We start from the raw sequence: 22,290 nt of genomic DNA, 5'->3' as shown, positions 1-22,290 counted from the left end.
GCTCATGCAATATAAAACCAACACGTTCTTTTGATATCTTGACGATGTTAGTTAATTCACGCAACTTCACTTTTCGACCAATGGATACGATTTTTTGGATTAAAAGTTTCCTAATGTTACCACCTCATTTTTTTCTTCTTCCAGAATGACTAGCTAGAAGCAAATGGTCTTTTGCTGATGTCGCTTTAGTGTCGGGATAGTGGAGTATTTTGTGGGAGGCAGAGACCCTGGGTTATGACTGAGATTGTAGTAGTTGGTTATCTACCGAGGATTGTGGATGGGTAGGGATTTGATCGAGATGTTGTCGTGTTCTAAGTCGCCTAGGGAGAACCTTACACTGAGTATGTTCGCGAAATTCTTCACGAACGGAATGCTTGATTTAACTTTTGTAGATTGGAACACATTGAAGTACTGAACAACCTGTACCACACCTGTGCTCCGAAGAGGCAGACTGAACGGACTAGCAATTCATAGAGCGTCGCCTTCTGGGGGATTGGGAGTTTACTTTTTCTGCAGAGGAGTGGGAAGAGTAGACTCTACACGCCATTGCCTTTGCAGATAGCGTGCTGGATTCGGGCTGAGTATTAGAGCCTGTGGTCGAACTGGAGACGGAGGTATGATACTTTATCGATTTGGAGGCGATAGGCGCGGAACTCCTTCTTGCGGTGGAACAGAATAGCCCGAGTTTTGCTCAGGTTAATCTGTTCATAAAATGCATAAAATGCTGTGTGGGAATGTTTGTGGAGTCGGAAATATTTAATGGAATAAATAATATTTGTGGAGCAGGTTGAACAGGGCAGGGGCTAGTGGAACACGTTGCGGAACTCCGGAGCTTTATGTTCGAGAGGAGATTGCGTCACCGACTCTCACTTGAAAGCACCTACCGTCTATCTGTCAGGGAGATTAGGTCATTCGGTAGACCAAACTTTTTAGCTTTTAAAGTTAAACGTCATGCCAAACTTGGTCGAAAGCTTTGGAAACATTTAAAAGATGACACCACCTCATTTATACGTCCGTTGCGTTTTGAAGGTTGGTGCTGACTGAAAAGGCGGTGAATGTGTGGCGATCGCCACGACCCTTTAGGCCACCACGTTTTCATCAACAAGTACAAAGGTTGGCAACGCCGGTGGATTGGTACCATGCAGTTCCAGGGTATAAAAGACCATCACGACGACGTCTCGCTCTCTTCTCTTTTCTCCATCCCCCTGTAATAGTACCACTTCCACAGCGCTACCGTACTTCCTCTACCTAACCTAATATCCTGTCAATTCTCCCGTCGACCACATGTATCACTCAATATCGAAATAAACAAGTGATTATTAAACCAGTTTTTCAGTTCTCATGCAAATTCCTTCCAAAAATAGTAGTGAGTGTTCTGACAAATAATCGCAGCGGCAGCCACACATTTCGACCGACTGACCGACCCGACGAACATTCCTACAAATGCAATAAAACTAGTGCCATATATGTGATATACTATTCAGCACATATGTTATATGAAGGAAACATTATTAGATAGTTGTAGTTAATAACTGGCCGTAAGACGTGTGCTATGTGTTTTTTTGGATGAATAGAGAGAACTAATCTTTACAACAATACTTTAGTCGATGTTCGTTTTTCAAAATTTTAGTTAAAAATGTTATAAAATATATTGTATTTGGGAATTTGTGAAACTGCTCTAATAAGCCCATCAGCCTGATGGAATAGTAATTAATTAAAAAAAATTGGTTCTGTATTTATTAAAAGCGTTGTATCTAATTCAAAATCCTTTTTTACGTTTTCTTTGTTTTGACTTATGTATTAAAATTGCGGATATAATATTTTATTATTTTAAAATACTGTCATATTTTGAATTAATACTAAGTTCAAACAGAGCTATCGCATTCATCCGTATAATATTGGATCGTTACAGTCAGAACAGATCAATTAGCTAAATCGTTCGAAATATTTCAATATTAATATCGTCCTAAAATGACAAATTTCCATTAATGTGCACCTGGAAAAGTTTAAACTCTGCCTCGACGAAAACTAATCCCCTTCGAAAGTTTTCGCATTTTTCCTCGACATAGAATTAAAAGCAAACTCTCAGCCGGGGCAGTTTTTTGAGCCCCGACAGTTATATATCGATCTTCCGCATTTTCAAAATAGAATGGATATATAATGGTTTCTCAATATAATGCATTCGTTTGTAATGGATTTTCGAGGTCGAGACGAAGATAGCCATCAAGTCAGAGTGCAAACATAGCTATTGTGTTCATTAAAGGTCATCATTTGAATCATAATAAAATCTGGCGTAAAATTAACATAGCCACTCGTAGCACGTTACGTTACGAACCATATTCGCGATAAAAAAAAAGAAACGCGAACTTACCTCGTGGAAATCCATAATTTTTATGTTATTGCAAATTGGCGTGACTGAAAATTGCTTGGCTTCGTCGTGAAAGATGCCGTTCTCTTCTGCCCAAATCTCTTCGTCTCCGCTGTAGTTTAAAGACGTGTCGTTCATGTCTAACGAGGTCCATCTATAAACCAGGGAGAATTTAAGATATTTATGATAAATAGGAAACTTGATTTATGGAAAACTGCAAAGCAATTTTATAGTTTTCTATTGTAAAAGAGGGACGCAGGAAAAAACATGAAATGTCACAAACACCTGTTGCCAAGGCCAAGTGGCTAAATTATACTTCAGATCCTTGAAGAAATGGTAAACTAAAGTTTTTGAAAAAATTATTTATTATAATGTAGCGATTTTGAGATATGTTGAATTTTACAGGGTGGAATAACTGTCTACAAAATAACCAGAAATATTATCCCAGATGTTGAACACGGGTGGGGTGCTAGCAGAGCCAACTATGAAATTGTAACGATTATCTGGCAACTCCGAGACGTTTATCTGGGATGTTAAACCCAGCGCTGATTTCTTTCATTTACTTTTATTTCCTTAATATTTTATATCGCCAATAAATGACGGTCACATAATGCAAACACCACTATTATTACGTATTTTTACTTACGTGACGCTAAATTTATTTAACTTGCAGGCTTCCTGCAGTTTCTTCAGCTCAAAAACGTGCTTCTTGTATTCTTCTGGGTCGTGAGTTTTTGGAAACTTGAAGGCGCAACAGTGGTAAGGGTAAGTCAGCCATGCTTCCTTGATATACTGGAAATTACGAACATTAAATAAACAGACAATAATCAGATTATGTAATCAACAAGTATATTGTGGCAAGTTATATATAAACTAGTCGGCTGTACTATATTTGTCGTGTGGAGAATTATAGCGGTTGATCAATATCATAATTTTCTATTAGGCAAATTATACTAAATATACAATACCGAAATATATGTTCATAATTAATAATTAAGATAAATAATTTATTGTGCTAGTCTATATACACGTTGTGATTTTAGTCAATTCGATTTTGATATTAAAATGTTTGCAGTAAATGCTTGTTATTTTTACCCTACTATATAACCCTCAAAGGTTGTTAGAATTATTATTTCAGTCTTAAACCCAATTATACTTACTGAAATTGAGGTGTAGGATTAGTGAATGTAATTGAAATGATGTTTATTAAAAAGATACTTAGGCATTTGTCTCTTGGTTCTTCCTCGCAATCAACTATTTAGATAAAAGAATTTAGATATTTAATAAAGAATACTGATCGAGTAGTGTTTATATAAGGTGGGGCAAAAGTCCTGCTACCAATTTGATATAGATGATTGATTGATATAGATAGATTGATATGGATGTCCAAATTTCATTATGGATAAATATACGCCACAAGAACGAGCAGAAATAATGACAATATTTATTGAAAATAATCATTCCTTTATTGCCATTCAGTGGAAATTGCGTCAATGGTGGCGGGACTTTTGCCCTACCCTATATTTTGGGAAATGAAAACTGGAATGGGACTGATTGTATAATTGACAACAAGACATGATAAATCATGCACAGTTATATGGTGGTTTTGGTAACCATCGCTAGTAAGTTTTGACGTGGTATCACTCTTCATAAACGTATCCACAAAGAGAATACACACGGATAAAATATTTGCATAATCCTCCCAAAACCAGGCACTAACTGGAGGGCTAATAGATCCGAGGGTATGTATCAGCAGCCTCTTGAAAGTTTAACTTAAAGATTTTTATTGAGACCATTAATACAGTCCAAGAAATCAAGGTTTAATACATCGCGTCTATTGCGCGTTCGAGGGAAGTCCAAAATAATAATGCAGAGCCAATCAATAGTTATAACGCTTAGAAATTAAAAACTATTAAATAAATTAACAACCAAATTTATACAATAAACATCGGGACAAAACACATATCTAGACAAACAAATAAATAATTAATTATTAGATAAAAATCATTTTAAAAAAATTTGGGCAAGTTTTGATGCAAAAACACATCCCTCAAAGCCATGACTTCTTCTGATATTAATACATTTCTGTATATCTTCAAAACACGAGAAACAGATATTGGTTCCTCACAAATGGGACACATTGAACGATTTCTCTCAGTATCCGTAGGACGCAACGCGTAAACTGGCAGTGACCAATCAGCGATCTGTTTAGTTTTACATGCAAATAGCTTTTCCTTTTTAAAAGTCCTTTTTAACGAGTCGAAGCTTGTTTTCCTCTTCCAGAATGATCTTTATAATACAAAGTATTTACAATTTGTTGTCTACAATTTGACCATCAGTTTCCAAATATTCGTTTCCAAATATGCTCATGTCGCTGGGAACCGAGATGAATACCATGTTGTTTTGTCAAGTTGTAACCAGACCGTACACTTCAAGGATCTGTACCACTAGCGGATGCGAGAAAAATATATCGTCGACAACTTGAACGAAAACTTTACGAAACTCGAATTTCGTAAGTCATGAACATCTCTATTCTAGGATTTAGCATCCCTATTAAGTTACATTATAAGTTTTAGGGTTTCTTTTATTGCGAACATTTCAATTATAAATATAGTGGAACTAGAGGACAGACTAAAGAGTTTATTTTAGGACTTATGATATATTGCAGCGCCTACCCCTATAGAGGACTTTAAAGAAATAATGTTCGAAATTTTGATGAACTCAAAATTGTTTATTATAAGCCGCTAATATCCAATTTATTTTGATGATAGGTAAAGTCAGTGGCGGATCAAGTGCGAAATATACTGAATCCTGGATGATAAGAGGTACATCAATTGTTTTTGACAGCTTTGTGATGAAATATTTTTCATTCACTCATTTCATTTATTGTCTCTTAAATAAGCGTACGTAGTAGGTAAGCGTCATTCCCAAGGCAGCGTTTTATATTGCCTCTACTCTTCATAAATAAGTGGTAGATATTAAATTATAACAGGTGTTGCAAAAGTTCCGCTACCCCTTTGATTGCACGCCATCTTTGTTTTATGCGTTTAGCTTAGTTTCACTTTAACTTTAATTGTGTTGTGTAGACGTCCAAATTTTATTATGGATAAATATATGCTACAAGAACGAGCATAAATAGTGACAATGTATGTACAGTTCAATATATTTATTTAAAATAATCTTTCCATTATTGCCACTCAGCGACAGTTGCGTTAAAAATATCCTAATCGTCCGGTGCCTCACAAAATGTATCGTTTACATGAGAATTTTCGACAGTACGGTATGACAGTAGGCAGCCCTCGTTCTGGAAGACAACGGACGTCTCGTAACGCTGAAAATGTGGCTCTGGTGTGCGATGGTACTGTAGAGTCTCCAAAAACATCAATTCGGGGACGTGGTTTCCAGTTACGCATTTCTGCACGCATTTTAAGGCGAATTTTGAAAACTGATTTAAAAAATGTTCCCGTACAAAATTCAAGTAGTCCAAAAATTGCTACCGAGGTAGCCTGATCAACGATTTGAGTATAGTAGTGCAATCAATGAAATGAATGAAATTGAAGATTTTTCGTCTAAATTAATAATGAACGATGAAGCTTATTTTCTTCTAAGTGGCCACGTCAATAAACAGAATAGTCGATCTTAGGGAACACAGAGTGCTGGATTCATTAATGAAACATCATTGCATCCACTAAAAACAACCGTTTGGTGTGCCATTCATGCTGAAAACATTATTGGTCTCTATTATTTTTTGTCATTTGCCAAGGTGGCAGTTACTGTTACTGCCGAACGACATGATTCGAAATTGTCTTGTGCCTGAAATGGAAAAAGAAGGACTAGAGGACATGTGGTTTCAGCAAGATAGGGCCACAGCAGATATAGCTCGTTCAACAATTTCGTGATGTGGCGATTTGGCATGGCCAGACAGATCTCCGAATTTAACAGCACCAGACTTTTTCTTATGGGGTTAAAAGCTTCTTATGGGTTTTTTAAAATCAACAGTTTAAGTGAATAAGCCCTAAAGGATTCGAATATCTTAAAAACAATAATTTTTAAGAAATTGAAGAAATTCAGTCTCAGATCAGTTGCAGGATATCATGAAAAATGCCTTAAAGGGAGCCGAAAGTCGCATAGCGAATCGCGGTCGACATATAGCCGATATAATTTTTCTATCATAACGAAAAAAAAAAGCGTAAAGACCAAATAAACTTTTTATGAAAACTAAACTTACTCATCTTTCCTTTAAGCAAAGTTATAATCAATCAAAATGGTAGCGGGAGTTTTGCCGGGCGTTGTTTAAGAAGAAGTCACAATCTAGTTTGGATCTGATTATAGATTCATAGGGTCTTAGTATCAAAGATTGATCAATGCCCAGATTTCTGCACGATAAGACTTAGGAGTCTGTTTAGGAGTGTACTAAGCAGAACTTTTGCTACTTGAGTGCCAAGCATGTCCAATATTTAAGTATGAGGAAACATTTTATGGTTCTTATAGTGATGATATGAGATGTGATATCAGTAAGAACCTGACATATATAAAAAAATATATTTGATCAATATTATTTTAAGCAATAAATTCTCGAATTGTATAACTCAATCATTATTATAAATTTGTTGGATAGATAGTTTATTATATTTTATTTAGTTGACTAAGTATAAACTTTCTTGCCAGGCACCCGATCTACTAATTCAATATAAATATGATAAATTAGTTCTAAAAGTGTAGAAGCAAAAAATTGAGAGATTTTGCACAGACTGTATTAAAATCATATGAAAGGGTCTTACTACAGACGCTTGTTATGCGTCTCTAGGTACTGACTGATAAGACCGTAATTTACATTCCGTATCATTATGACTCTCGCCTCGCAAAAAATAAACCGTATTTAGAACGATGGTGGCGCTAGTTGCCGCCTATGAGGGCTATCGAGCCAAAAGTTATTAGCAATTCAAAGTGGATATTTTGCCGGGAAATTTCATCTATTGATTCGCGTCCATAAAGTTACATTAAGGTTCAATTGGCCTGAATATTGACCCAATGCGGTTTATGCATTGTCGGTCATACAATAGGACGCAATCCGTGCTAATTCGATTTATTTTTCAAACATACATTTCAAAGGGATTTTCTTTCGTTAGGATTTAAAGGGACCGCGTCGTATAAGAGTGGACGTTTATGGAATTTTAAATTGATATGTTTATATAAAAATAATACAAGTCAGATACAGTTTTAGATAATGGATAGAGAAAAAGCAACTTTGAGTTTTTCGTATTACATATAACTATAGGTTAAATTTATGACATGCAAAATTAAAAAAAAAATTAATTATTACATTGTTACTAGTCGTTTCCGTCTAACCGACAATTTCTTTTTATGATAACTTAAATTTAGTCTCTGGTGAAATAATGTTATACATGTCACTGCTGTATTTTTTATTATATGCACAACACTACACAAGAACAGATGCCAGATTGAGTCTGTGTCCTGTTCTGGTGGTATCCAGTCCAGTCGGTGGTGGTCAGTGGTGGTCAGTAGTGGTATCATATCTATCTAGTTGCAGTATTTCAATATTCGTATGAGAATGAAGTCTTTCCTCATGCTCTCTTGCAATTCTCTTGATTTCCTGACTGACTGTGGGTATCTGAAGGTCTCGATGTAGGTAATCAGTCCTATAGTAATTGGGTGCGCCCACGATAACTCTCAGGATCTTGTTCTGAGACATTTGTATATTATTTATGTTACTATTTGCAGAACATCCCCATAATTGAAGTCCGTATGTCCATATAGGTTTCAGTATTTACTTATGTAAGAGCAATATATTATGTAGTGATAACTGCGATTTTCTTCTAATAAGTCAGTACATTTTCCTATATTTCAATTTCAGTTTTTCTTTATATGTGCTTTTCTTCTTTATATGTTCTTGCTATATGGAATGATAATATTATTTAATGTTATTGGTGCTTGTACTTATAGGTGAACTGCACATGTACAGATTTACTTTCATTAATTCTTATTTTCCAATTGAGTCAATTATTTATATTGTCACTTGCCTGTTGTAAAAATATTAATAATACTATAATTTCATTAATAGTAATTTTTTCAACATACATATAAATTAATACAATTATTTGAGAGATAACAATTGAAATAACAGCCCTTCAAACACTGTTAGAAAACAAAGGATTTAAATAGTGTAAAGATAACCCATGAAGTGGTCTAATGTAACTTGCAGACATTGTTTTTATAATAATACAAGTTTTAATAGCACATAATAATATTAAGGAAGATCTATTTTATTTCAATATGTGTATGGACAAAGATATTTCGGAATGGGAAAACGTCAATAAAATGGGTGTAAAGACAACAAAAACTGATGGAAAAAAGCTAAGATTTAGAATAATACTTGATTAGGTTTTGTAAATCATAATAATTCATTGCAGATATATCGTTCTTCATGTTTGAAACCGGAATCCAATAGAAAGATCTCAATAAGTGGTCGACAAAAGCTGTAATTAAAGAAATGCTTGCAAAATATAAATAAAAGAAAACATAATAAAGTTTCGAAGATACCTTGTTAAAAAGTGAAGTACTACAAATTGTTACTTGGTACATGTATATTAAATATTTAATTGTGTTTTATGTGACTTGCTTCTAAAGAAGTAGGTCTGAAAAAAGATTCAAAAAATATATTATGGCCACACAATGAAATCTTCTTCCACATGGAATGTGACTAAGAATTACTGTAATAGACATACAGGTCAAGAAAGATATACAGGCAAGAACTATTAGGGTATGTGGAAAGCATTGTCTACAATAATGCCTTTCAGTTTGGATGAACTCCATCAGACACAAAGAAGAAGCAACAAATGGTGGAATTGTGAACTAGCGTTACATTGGAAATTTACAGCTTAATTATTGACTTATATTAATGGCTCAGAATTAGATTAGGATCCAGTGTATACCAACACAAAGTGATGAGAGTGAAAACAACAAAAAAGTTTATATATAATGAGTAGGATGTAAAATAAGTAGGATGACTAAAAATTTGTATTTTAGAGTCTGCAAGATATATATGTATAATCGCTTAAAATATATATTAGCATTTGGTTTAAATGCACGAGGAGAGAATGAGTAGTAATTGCTTTGAAGTTATGGCAAATTCATTAGCGAGAATGTAGCAATTAAATCTAATATTATCAAGAAAGATTTACACAGCTAGTAAGAGAGGAAACCAAGAAGAAATAATGTGACATCAGAATGACTTGATAAGGAAATACAACAACGAAGAAAATAAAAACTAACCATAATAAGGTCAATATGCTCTCCAATGAAAATGATATACATTACTAGGATGTAAAATTGTTAATTAGGTGGATTAGGCCTCCAGGGGATACCATAGGTGGCTTAGAAAAGAGATAATTGTAAATATAATAAAATAACTTTACCTATAAACTATTGTGGCTATTTAATTTTAACTTTTTTAAATATATACAGAAAATCAGATTTGAATAATATGATATGAAATATGATATATCATAATAAAAGGAAGATAAGCAATATGGTAACAGCTAATTTAAAAATAAACCGTAACAGGAACAATTTACATTTAATGTGCATTAAACAAAAATCGTTTCTGCTTCAACTGAAAAATTTTGCTTGATATTGCCCTTGGTCAGCATCTCCAATTAATTGTCGAAAACCCAATTAAGCCTACGCACCATTTCGCTTTCCAACGTATAATACGTTGAAATTTCAACGCCACACGGTCCAATTATAACTCGAGGGCCTTAAAACGTCTCCCTGCATAGGAATTACGAAACGTTAATCTGCCTTGTTTTTATTGTTTTTATTATCATTTTTTCGAAGTAAAATTGCAAAAACCTGTTTCAAAATTATATATACGCCCTCTATGTGGTGAATTGGACTCTTTTGGAATATATAATGTCGGGGAAAAAGTAATTTCGGTATCTTATAATTAATGGTCATAAAGTTACATGTCTCTACTAATATTTATTTAAGGAAGCCATACTATAGCGCATATGAAAATCAACAAACAATTATTTACTTGGTGAAATGGTATTGCGTTTTAAAATTCCTTCTTGGTTCGTGATGGGTGGTTAAGTAACTATCTGTGTTAGAATTCGTCTGCTCGTTTTCATTCCAGATGTTAAACTATGGTAATTTTTAGGTTAATTTTAAGTTTACATTATTCTTCTATTAGAATGTTAACATAAAACTATTATTTATTGTATAATAGCAGAAAATTAGCAACGGACAAAATAAAAATATCTGTGTATAGCATAAATCATTAGTGAATTGCTATCATTTTGTAATGATAACTTGCAGATTGGAATAATCGAAAGGTGTAAAATAGCATTAAAATTCTACGTATTAGAATAAGATCATAAAGGTAAGGTTGATTAGCAAATGTCTCAATAACGGTAGATATTGAATGTCATTGGTTTTTAATGTATATAGATATAAATAAATCGCCCTTAACGTCTCCAGCTTCACAAATCTTCAACCATGGATGTTTCCATCGCTGCCCACAGATAGATTAACGGTCCACAGCAAGGATAATTTTGGTCCTAGAATCTTCAAGGGCCTGTTTGGTCATCTTCTATCGCTGTATCCAAGCTATAAAGTTTTATACACGGATGGTTCCAAATCGTCCATACCAATACGTCAATCCATACTATCGGCAGAATTAACAGCCACCTGGAAAGCTCTATAGATTGTAATGGAGGTTGAGCCTGGTGATTGGTTGATTTGTACTGATTCCCTAAGCTCTATCCTGGCAATTGAAAATGCAACTTTTAGACACCCTATTATCGTTGGTATCTTTAACATCTATCACAATCTTGTTGAATGGAAAAGAAGAATATCAATTATTTCGGTCCCCAGTCATGTGGGCATAGATGGTAATGAGAGAACAGACAAAGCAGCTAGAGAAGCGACTCTAAGTGGTACATATATTCCGAGCTTTCTATATTATAAGGATCTATATCCCATTATTACGACTGAAATCGATAGTCTTGTTCAATTGGAGTGGGACTTGCTGGAGTGCGATAATAAATTGTGGTTTATTAAGCAAGACTTTTTTACTTCTATGACATTATCTACTAATAGGTATAAGCAGGTGCTGTTAAATAGGCTAATGATCGGGCATTGTCAGTTCTCATATTCATATCTTTTGACTGGCGATGTTCCTCCGTTGTGTGATTATTGTGGACTATTAAAAATAATCCGACATATCACGGCCGGCTTGGTGGCGCAGTGGTAAAGACGATGGGACGGTCCTTCTAATGTTGCGATATCCGCGGGTTCGAATCCTGCTTTGACATGGTCGTAAAATTTGTGAATGTTCTAGGCAAGAGTGTAAATTCGGACAAGGAAAATGATCCCAGTCATGCCAGTAATCAGGCTGGGTAAGACCAAAAACAACGACAAGTTGATGATTCGGAGCAGCGTTTGAAGATGATCAGGCGTAATAAACCCGAGTTTTTGCGTCGATATGTGACAATGGATGAAACATGGCTCCATCATTTCACTCCGAAGTCCAATAGTCAGATAGTCATACGAATGGACTGGACACGATGAACCCGCTCCAAAGCGTACGAAAACGCAACAGTCGGCTAGAAAGGTTTTGGCGTCTCTATTTCGGGATGCGCATGGAATAATTTTCATTGACTACCTTGAAAAAGGAAGGACCATCAACAGCGACTATTACATAGTGTTATTCGACCGTTTGAAGGACGAAATCTTCGAAAAATGGCAGCATTTGAAGAAAAAGAAAGTGCTGCTTCACCAAGACAATGCACCGTGTCACATGTCAGTGAAAACAATGGCAAAAATCCACGAATTTGGCTTCGAATGGCTTCCTCATTCACCGTATTCACCAGATCTGCTCTCTAGTGACTATTTCCTGTTCTCAGATTTCAAGAGAATGTTCGCTAGGAAGAAATGTTCGTTGAATGAAGTGGTCATCGCCGAAACTGAGGCCTACTTTGAAGCAAAGGACAAATCGTACTACAAAAATTGTATCGAAAAGTTTGAGCACGCTGCTTAATTTGTCCACCATGAAGCGACATACACGATAAGAAAAATAAGTCAAATTTTCAACATCAATTACCTAATAAAATGTGTGTGCTTTAGTAGAGCTTGTCAGAAGACTGCTTGTTCTCTCAGAGAGCTAAACAGAGCGTTAAACCGAATCATATTTTCTAGACAAGGTACACCGTGTATAAGTGGTTTCTAAAAAGCTTGCGAAAATTCCTTATTTTTTTGTCCAGGTAACTTACAGGGAAGAAATCACGATTTTACCAGGGAAGTAGAAAAAGGTCATAGATCTAAACAGCATATATACGAGGGGGAACCAAATATAAACAGTCATTTTACTCTTTATCTTAGCACGTAATTCCGATCTAGAGGATTTGATGCTCGAGTAATCTTTTGTTTATCAGGAGGGGGAAACCGGTGTGGGTAGCAACTGTGTTCGGTTCTGTCAGGATACATTGTTCCACAACATCACCGTCGATCGTTTCAAAACAACAAAAAATCCAGAATACTTAGATTTTGTGTTACATTAATAACTCTATATTAATAATAATTAAATTGTTGTGCTATTCTTGGTGGTTTAACATACATTGGTTTTAAAATATGGAAGAATAAGGGTAAGTGCAGAATGTAAGGTTAAATTTTTAAAAGTTATAAAATCAAAACAGCATCAATTTATTTATAGTGGCAATTTCAGCTGGCAAATTTATAATACATAATTTTCTACAACTTGAAGCAAACGTCGGGGTATGCCCATTCGTGACGTCATCATCCTTCATGACAATGCCAGGCCACACACCGCAGTTTTAACAAAGAATGAATTGGAATAAAGGCGCTCGGAAACCCTCGAGCGCCCTCCTTATAGCCGTGTTTCGACACCTTGTGAATATTTTTTATTTGCGCCCTTGAAAAAATCACTTGGAGTCAAACAATTTGAAAGCAATGAAGACGTAGAGGAGTATATGCGCAATTGGCTGATAACTAGCACTCAAACTGTTTATGAAGAAGGAATATTCAAACTTCCAATTAAGTGGCAAATGTGTGTAAGGCACGGAGGTGACTACATTGAAAAATGTTAAATGTTTATAGCATTGATCAATAAATTGATTTTACAAAATTACCGTTTATATTTGATTCCCTCTCGTATCATTAGATATCGTATACATTTTATATGAGTAAATTAGTTTTGAGAAAACATGAAAAGAACCGATATTTATTTCCCCCCAACCAATTATACTCTCTTGTATTTTCTAGTTGCAGATATTTTATTTCATCCTTAATTGATACCTGTTACCTGCGACCAGTTCTGCAAAAAGCTCTCTAATTGCTGAGTGAATAATTTAAAATAAACATTTCTTTAAAGGAGAGCGGCCGTTATCACCCTCTTTACCTCCACCTTTAAAATAAATAAAGTTTAAAAGCAAACTGTCGGGCAATAAATCGCCAGTAATTCAACCATGTTATGGCGCTCGTGAGAACCAGAGCGGTTTGGTGGCAATAATTTGGTAGGATTTAGAGAGCGAATTTATGTGGTCATGAACTTGGACAAGACCGCAAACAGGTTCGAAGTTCCCATCTTGTATTTAAAAATGTTATATATAGCGTTTATACGAAATCTTTGCTGGGAATTGTGTTAAATTAACGTTCAAAGTGACGGTTCTGGTGCTAGTGCGATGTGTGGAATTGAATTTGGGTCATGATATATGTGCTTTTATGTTTGTGTTTACCATCGGTACAATTATACAATCAGGTGGAAAATTAATGGATCAAAATAGAACAGCCTAGATGACTTAAATAAAAAATCACAAAAATATTGAATTATAATAATAACTAGCGACCCGCCCCGGCTTCGCACGGGTGCAATGCTGATACTAAATTAAATACACTACAGAAAAAATATGAACGTTGTATATAAAAACATAGCGGCCCGCTCCGACTTTGCACGGGCATAAAATATATATGCCTATGTCACTCAATGAAAACATGATTAAAATCGATTCAGTATTTTTGGTTCATTCATTACTGCCCTTGGCCTGCATGCATTAAATTTGGAGTAAAACAATTCCTCTTCCCCTATACTTACTATGAAGATTTCCTGCTATCTTTGGAATATCTAAATTCATACAATTTTTATTACATTACACATTTTTAAACGCAAATTTTAAATTTGTAATATCTCCGAAAATGTTTGTTTAATTTACATGCTGTAAGGAACCATATTGATCTATATTAATCGCACACTGTATTTAAGGTACTTAATTCGATAAGGATTAATGCCGTATTGCTTAAAATAGCTTCGTAAATAAGCCATTTTCTCACGTAAAAAGTAAACAATAAAAATGGTTAATGTGGGTTATCCCTAAAAGATAAACATATACCATCGCGGACTTTTTTGTAGACCTTTTTATGGTGTACAATACTGTAGTACATTAATTTGATCTAACTCGTAGGGTTAGGCAGCGTTTTTGCTAATTGCTAAATAAGCCTAAAAAAATAGGTTAATTTACGACATCACGTTAGAAACCTCTAAAATTAGCAATGTTGCCTTAGTATATTATGCATGTATTATACATACAAACCTTCCTCTTGAATCACTCTATCTATTGAAAAAAACCGCATCAAAATCCGTTGCGTAGTTTTAAAGATTTAAGCGCACATAGGGATATAGGGACAGAAAAGGCGACTTTGTTTTATACTATGTAGTGATTTTAACATTTTATTTACCGTAAAATTGTTTTTGCGATAACTGGAATTTACCACGGCAAATTAACTAAATTTGCCCAGAATCGCTTTGTCGATCGTGAATGTGCTATGTGACTGTAACTAAAATAATAATTTTAAAAATAATGCTAGAATTGGAGTGAGTGATTATTCCAAACACATTAACTATGTTAAATGTAGTAGAATATTTAAGAACATCAAATAAAATACTAGCAGTTTAACACTTGGCAAGAATATTAACAACTTCAAGTAATAACTCGAAAAAGTAAAGCGAGAATAGTATTATTGAAATCAAATTTACAAAAATAAATCAAAATTGTATAGATGCTAAGCCTAAATAGAGATACAAAATATTTGACAGGGTACCAAAATATTCATTTTACATAGATTACAGTAGCCATAACACAAGAAATAGTTTAAATTGAATACATTTGATTAAGGATATTTGATTTTATTAGCTAGTAGTTCTTACTTTAGAACGGGCCAAATATCTTAATGCTCATGTCAGAGGAAAATTTGACTCTTTCGTGGAAAATATTCGGCAGAAACTATTACAATTCAATGTAGAAAAGAACGACAACTTAACCATAATATTTTTAGTACACGTTATCTCATTATTCTAACACTATGTCGCTTATTATTTAGTTTAAATTTCCATCTTCTTGCAATTATCCAATGTTTGTATCATATAATAATTAGCATGTTTACTCTTTCATATAACTTTTATATTGTGTAATTTTTAATATTATTTTTGTTTCATTGTCACTGTGAATTTCATATAGATATTGCAAGTAACACGCTTTTTTAGTACCATATGTATCCAAACATGTTTCAGTATGGAATAAGAATAGGTTTTTCATTGGTTCGCTTTTTCAGTGGTAATATACTGCTTTATTTGCATAATCAGAAGCTCCTTAATTATCATGTGCATTGTAATGGTGAATATTAATTAAAATGTTTTGGAGCTTAATATTCTTTGGGTTTCAAGTTGTTGCCAATATTTTTGATGATCATTCCTTGAATATTTTTTATACACCTTTGTTTTTAATATAAAAATTTCCCCTTGGCGACATTTTAACAAGTCTTATTGGAGTCTGTTTTTGTTAAATTAGTTGATATAGTACGTTGATACAAGATATAAATACGTTGATTTAGTCAAATGCAAGCATCATAATTTCTATGTACTTCTGACATTTTTCTGTCAACAAAACATAATTTATAGAAGTGTTTGCTATTTGGTTTTGAAAACTGGCTATCGGTTACTGTCTAAAGTACATTTACATGTATTACAAGTGCAAATTTTGCAACCTTCATGTCAAATTCAAGAAGAGCACAAACTGTTACAGTAACTCGGAAAAATGTTTTAAACTACCTTAAAGACAAAAACAAAGAACGCTAATTTTTCATATATTCCATCAGCTCTAAGTATAGAAAATTGTAAAATAAATGACCATTCGTCAATTTCTAATGCAGTGAATTTGGAGAGATTAGCTTAAAGCTGTTAGAATTCACCCTAGTCTGGCGATACTATCTTGGGGAGGTGTTATCAAACATATTTTGATCCTTAATAAGCCATACATGTACTCAGTGTCATGTCAGTTAAAACTTTTACAAGAATGAAGCTTTCGTATTAAAATTGGAAAATCAGTAGCTAACTGCAGTTAATGGTATTAAAATTATTTGTGCCAATTTATGTAAATAATGTTTAAAAACTTCAAGAAATCTTTACATATTTTGTGTTGTTAATACACTCATTTTGAATGTTATAGTGTCATGGACAGAACTTAAATATATATTAGATCATGTATTTTTATTTGTTGATCACAGACAATCTAAAATTAAACAGATTAATGTTAAATAATCTAAAATCAACACTATTTTAATGTAGACTAAAAAAAATCTTATAAAATAAATTGTATTAAATATGATAATTTATGGATTTATTAATGATTGTAAACCGATGATGAAACTAAATATTGTTAACTGTTCTTTTATATGCAGAAGGTCTAAATAATATTATTAAGACGTGATATACTACGTAATGATGCACTGTAAACGAACCCAAAATACCTTTTATATTATAAATTATCGTTTTTCGACTACTGTGATTACTATCTAAGGAAAATTGATGGGTTTTGCTGGCAGGCAAATTATAATTTATTTGCGTTTTTTTGTCTATGTCCCATAGCATAAAAGATGACTTTTTGAGGCATCTCAACCCAACCGGCGACCAAACAACTTTTCTACAATCATTAGAAACTTTAATTTTAATTTCAAAGTCTTAGATTCGTATAAATTAACGTCGGATTTTATTGCATTTTTTCCCAGCCATTTACACGGCAACTCGAAAATGTCTAGACCTGTAAAACTCTGTCCCCCTTTTTCATATGTTTGCAGTCGGCAAGAAGAACGAGCTTAAATGATTAAGGAAATTGATATTAATGTTGAAAAATTAGAATGACGGAGAAATACGGACAAGCCCGTAGATTTAATTTTTCTTTTCATTAATTAGACATACGGCCTTGTATATTACATACCTTGAAGTTGTATACCGAAGGAAATATCTTCATGGAGTAGGTGTTTTCGATCTTCAGCACGTCAACTTCATGAAGTCCCTCGGTCGGTAAAGTAGTAATCATTGTATTGGACAAGTCACTAGATAGAAACATAATCAATAATTAGTTATTAGAATGTATAAATGTTTCTTTTGCAATGCCACATAAATAAAAACTTTTTATATCATATTATTTGCTTTGTTGTATAATTTGTTGAAGTGTTTTTAGGTATCCAATATTGTTAGTTTCCCCATCTGATGCGTATATGAATTAGGCAAATGCGTTTTCGAGGTGTGATGGCAATTACGGTTGCCTATGTGAGAGGTATGAATCTTAAGAATTCATACTAAAAATTAAATTGTGTGAAATAACATAAGGAAGTGGAAGTGTCCTGAATAATATTATTTGACAAGAACGCAAAGTCTAAACTACGAATCACCATATATGACTTCCGAAAATATACATTATTTTGAGTTACTATTAATAAAATTTTAAATTACCTTTGATGCAATAAAGAAGTATACATTTCTGAATTCTTGCCATATATTCTATTCTGAAGATTTTTCTGATTATTTTTAAAATTGAGTATTGATTACAATTTTCGTGAGTATTGGTTTGATTATCACTTAAATGAAATGACGAGCTATTTTCAAATTAACATATAAGAAAGTCAAGGATACTCAGGGATATCATGATCATAATAAAACAAGACCACAAAACTATTCGTAAAATCTTTTGACGGCAATATGCTTAAATATTTACTTAATGATATAAAATTATTAAAATGCGAATATTAATTGCTTAGCTTTTTCTTAAATGTGAGACATTTTGTTGTTCTTTGTGGAGTGATCAACTGTAACAGGTCAATTGAAAAGTCCCCGGCCTACCATAGTAAAACACGTTATTTTACACACAAAATTAGTTTTTTTTTTATTTAACATAATTCCCTGTAAGGGTCGTACACTGATTATAGCAACCCTCCAACTTTTCCATACCATTTTTGTAGTGCGATTTGTCCATCAAAATAGGCCTCAGTTTCATCGATTACCTCTTCATTCGACCAAAAATTTCTTCCCAACGAGCATACTTTTGAGATCTGAGAGCAGGAAATAGTCGCTGGTGGCCAGATCTGGAGAATATGGGGGATGAGGAAGCAATTCGAAGCCAAATTCATGCATTATTGACAAGATGCATTGTCTTGGTGAAGCAGCACTTACTTTTTCTTCAAATGCGGCCGTTTTTCGGCGATTTCGTCCTTCAAACGGTCCAATAGCACTATGTAATAGCCCCTGTTGATGGGGCTTCCTTTTTCAAGGCAGTCAATGAAAATTTTTCCATGCGCATCCCAAAATACAGACGCCATAACCTTGCCAGCCGACTGTTACGTTTTCCCACGCTTTGGAGCGGATTCATCGGGTGTCGTCCACTCGGATGACTATCGATTGGACTGGGTACGCAATACTCGGGTTTATTACGCTAGATCATCTTCTAACACTGCTCTAAATCATCAACTCGTCGTTGTTTTTGGCCAAAAGTCAGCTCGCGCAGCAACCAATTTGTATAGAGCTTTCTCATACCCAAATATTCGTGAATGATATAATGTACACGTTCAGTTGATATCTTTAGAGTATCTGCTATTTCATTCAGTTTCAATTTACGGTCATTCAAAATCATTTGTAGATTTTTTAAATGTTTTCGTCGGTAACAAACTATTTTGGGCATCCAGTGCGTTCACCGCCTTCGGTGCTCATTTCACCATGTCTAAACTTAGCATTCTAATACTTGATGGTTGATTTTCCTAGGGCAGTGTCCGGAAACTCGACATCAAGGCAAGTTTTTGCTTCAACTGTATTTTTCCTTTTAAAAAGCAATATTTTATCAACACGCGAAATCTCTTTTTATCCATTTTTTTACGTTAACAAAAGTTGCTTGACTTAAAATGATATAATTCACAAATTAATGATCCGACAGCTGTCAAATTTATACACGCATCTTTTGACGGTTAGGGCTAACTGGATGGCTAATATGGATTTAATTCTAGTAGCTCCATCTATCACCCACGTCATTCCATCACTTTTGATGTCGTTTCTTTATCTCTGATTTTCTTTATGTTTTGATGGAAACTTTATTCTTGTTTTTCATGCACAACGAAATTTTCAGGAGAAATTCAAGATGATTGTGCAAGTGGTATGTTTTAGGGCTCACTAGACAACCAAGAGTTTTGTACTTGCTTATAATATTAGTTAAAATAATTTTATAATTGGTGTTTTGCATATTACCCAAATACTTCTTCAAAGAAAACATTGTATGTCAATCTTTCCAAAATTTAATTAACATTGTAAAGTAAGCCTAGCTACTGTATATCCAAATAACGTCTCTTCAATGATATTGGAGTGCAACTAATCCAAAAAAAAAGAGACATATTTGTAGGAAATAGATCATACTCAGAATTTTTTTTTTCGAAAGTTAATATGCCCAATAATAGGCAATGCCAACATAATGCTAATGCTGAACACTTAATTCCTACAGGTTCTGGTACATATAACAGAAACTGCCCATACAGCTGGTTTTTCAAGAAACGATACCGAGGAGAAATACACTGGCTTCCAATATCAACAGATTTCAACTCTGGTGATTTTTATGTTAGCTCCATTTTGTGTACATATTGAATTGCAATGAATCCTAAGTAGTGGAGGCCCTTAAAGGATACATATAATGTGTAAGAAATGCAGGAAAGGGTTCACTAATTTAGGCTCTTCCTTAGAGTACTGCAAGAAGAAATCGAAACATATTTTGAGGGTATTTTATAAATACAATAAAACCTATATTTTTAACTTAATATTTTAAGATAAACGACAATATTTCCATAATTTATTTTGTTTTATTTTTGTGTGATATTTGAACATTCCAATTCGAAATAGCATATAAATTTGTATAGTCTTAGCCAACACTATATATTACAGGAAAAAGGAAGTTATTCCAATATTACAAAAATCTTTAAAAATTCACAAATATTATTTTAAGTTCAACTATTTTTTATAATTATGTGATTGAGATTAATATATCTCATTGAAAATTGAAGTTACCTTCTTGTCAATTCTATTTGGCTCAGTATAATATAATCCTTTCAACGCATAAAATCGATAATGAAAATGTATTGTATATTATATTAGCCCCTTTCATTTTTGTGTCAATTTTATTATGTCAAGATATATTCTTTTAAGACTGCAATTATTCTTTTAAGAAATATAAAATACTCACATATACCGTAGATTTTGTAATCCGATGAAAGCCCTTCGATGTAACTGTTTCAGTTTCATATTACCCCTGAAAACGCTGTGAAAATAAAAAGAAAATCAAACTTCGGCAACGAAACCGTAAAAATAGCTATCAAATTTGTCTGGAAGGTGGCTGTTCAATTATTTAAAATAATGAAGAACACTTTATAGCAAAAGCCGTTTTAACTTAATATATCAATAGTACTAATCATTATTTTATAAATAATTAAATTAATATATAATTTTATTAATACGATTTGCAGATAATTTAATGAAGTACTGAAGAAAACAACTTACAGTGTAGCAATTTGGGAGTCTGTAAAAGCTTCCTCTTGAATCTCTTCAATTTCATTAAAACTTAGTATCCTGAAAGTAAATAAAACCATTGTTCAATTTTAATATTACACAGTTACGTAAAAATAAAAGAGATAAATTAGTTTAATAAAGTTTAAGTTCTACAGGGCCTATAAAATATAATACAGTTAGACATGGGGAAGGCTCCGTTATGATTTAGTCCAAAATAACGTGGTATTCTAAATAAATAACTCCTGATTGTTAGATAACAAATGTATATTAATTTAATGAAGAAAATAAAACTGAATTATGAATATGAGTAATTTCATTTGGTGTTAACATATGTAGTTAGAAAACAGGTGATCTCTATCTAAGGTTGTAGAAAAAGTACAAGGGGCGGTCACCAAAAAATACAAATTGACTAAAGACTGGAGAATACAGCTTAATAGCTTCAAATCTATCCATGTTAATTTTGCTTTGGGGCGAAATGTTAAAAACCAACCATTTGATGGATGCGTGATTTTTCAAGCAGAATTAGCCAAATATCTCTGAATGTATCTAGATAGCAGATTAGACTCAAAGCTAAGTAACTGTACTGGTTATTCGGGATATACTCTCAATTTAACCTAAAATCAAAGAGATATGGCAAATACGAAGTTGCACCAAAACATCAAACCAATTAGTAATCCAACACACTCAAAAAACCAATAACGAAGTAACCAATCTAACCGAAAGTAACCTATGAAGAGCTGTACAATGGCCTCGAAATAAAATGGACATACGAGGTGATCCAAGATTTGGCCTTAAAACATGAAATAAGGTTGCCAAATAACAGCGATGTGGAAGCAAGAAAGCTGCTGGACAACACGCAGGAAATTAGAAGATTGGGGCAAATCAAACCACACGAAATTCTTCAGTGTATAAGTATAATTTTAACTTTAGTTTAAGTAGTTTTAGTAGGTTAGTTTTATTTTAATTTGGGAATTACATACTAATGTATTAATCTCGTACTCGCCTTGCTTGTGTA

The 22,290-nt window shown here is 33.5% G+C and overlaps 1 protein-coding gene across 1 annotated transcript in view; it reads right to left on the bottom strand.

Moving 5' to 3' along the window:
- The window catches only part of LOC143200986 (follicle-stimulating hormone receptor), a 233,562-nt gene that overhangs the window by 19,879 nt on the left and 191,393 nt on the right, over positions 1–22,290 (bottom strand). The window contains exons 8-12 of the mRNA XM_076411808.1: positions 21,267–21,335; positions 20,953–21,027; positions 17,674–17,791; positions 3,015–3,160; positions 2,372–2,522 (exon numbers count right to left, since the gene is read on the bottom strand). Of these exons, the coding sequence (XP_076267923.1) occupies positions 2,372–2,522; positions 3,015–3,160; positions 17,674–17,791; positions 20,953–21,027; positions 21,267–21,335 (559 nt within the window). The remainder of the gene's footprint in view (positions 1–2,371; positions 2,523–3,014; positions 3,161–17,673; positions 17,792–20,952; positions 21,028–21,266; positions 21,336–22,290) is intronic.

This window comes from Rhynchophorus ferrugineus, unplaced genomic scaffold, assembly GCF_030347505.1.
Source record: "Rhynchophorus ferrugineus isolate W39M unplaced genomic scaffold, kcgeb_rfMv2 rfM8, whole genome shotgun sequence".
Lineage (NCBI taxonomy): Eukaryota > Metazoa > Arthropoda > Insecta > Coleoptera > Curculionidae > Rhynchophorus > Rhynchophorus ferrugineus.
Note: the sequence above shows the minus strand (reverse complement) of the source record. Positions and strands in the feature narration are given on the sequence as shown.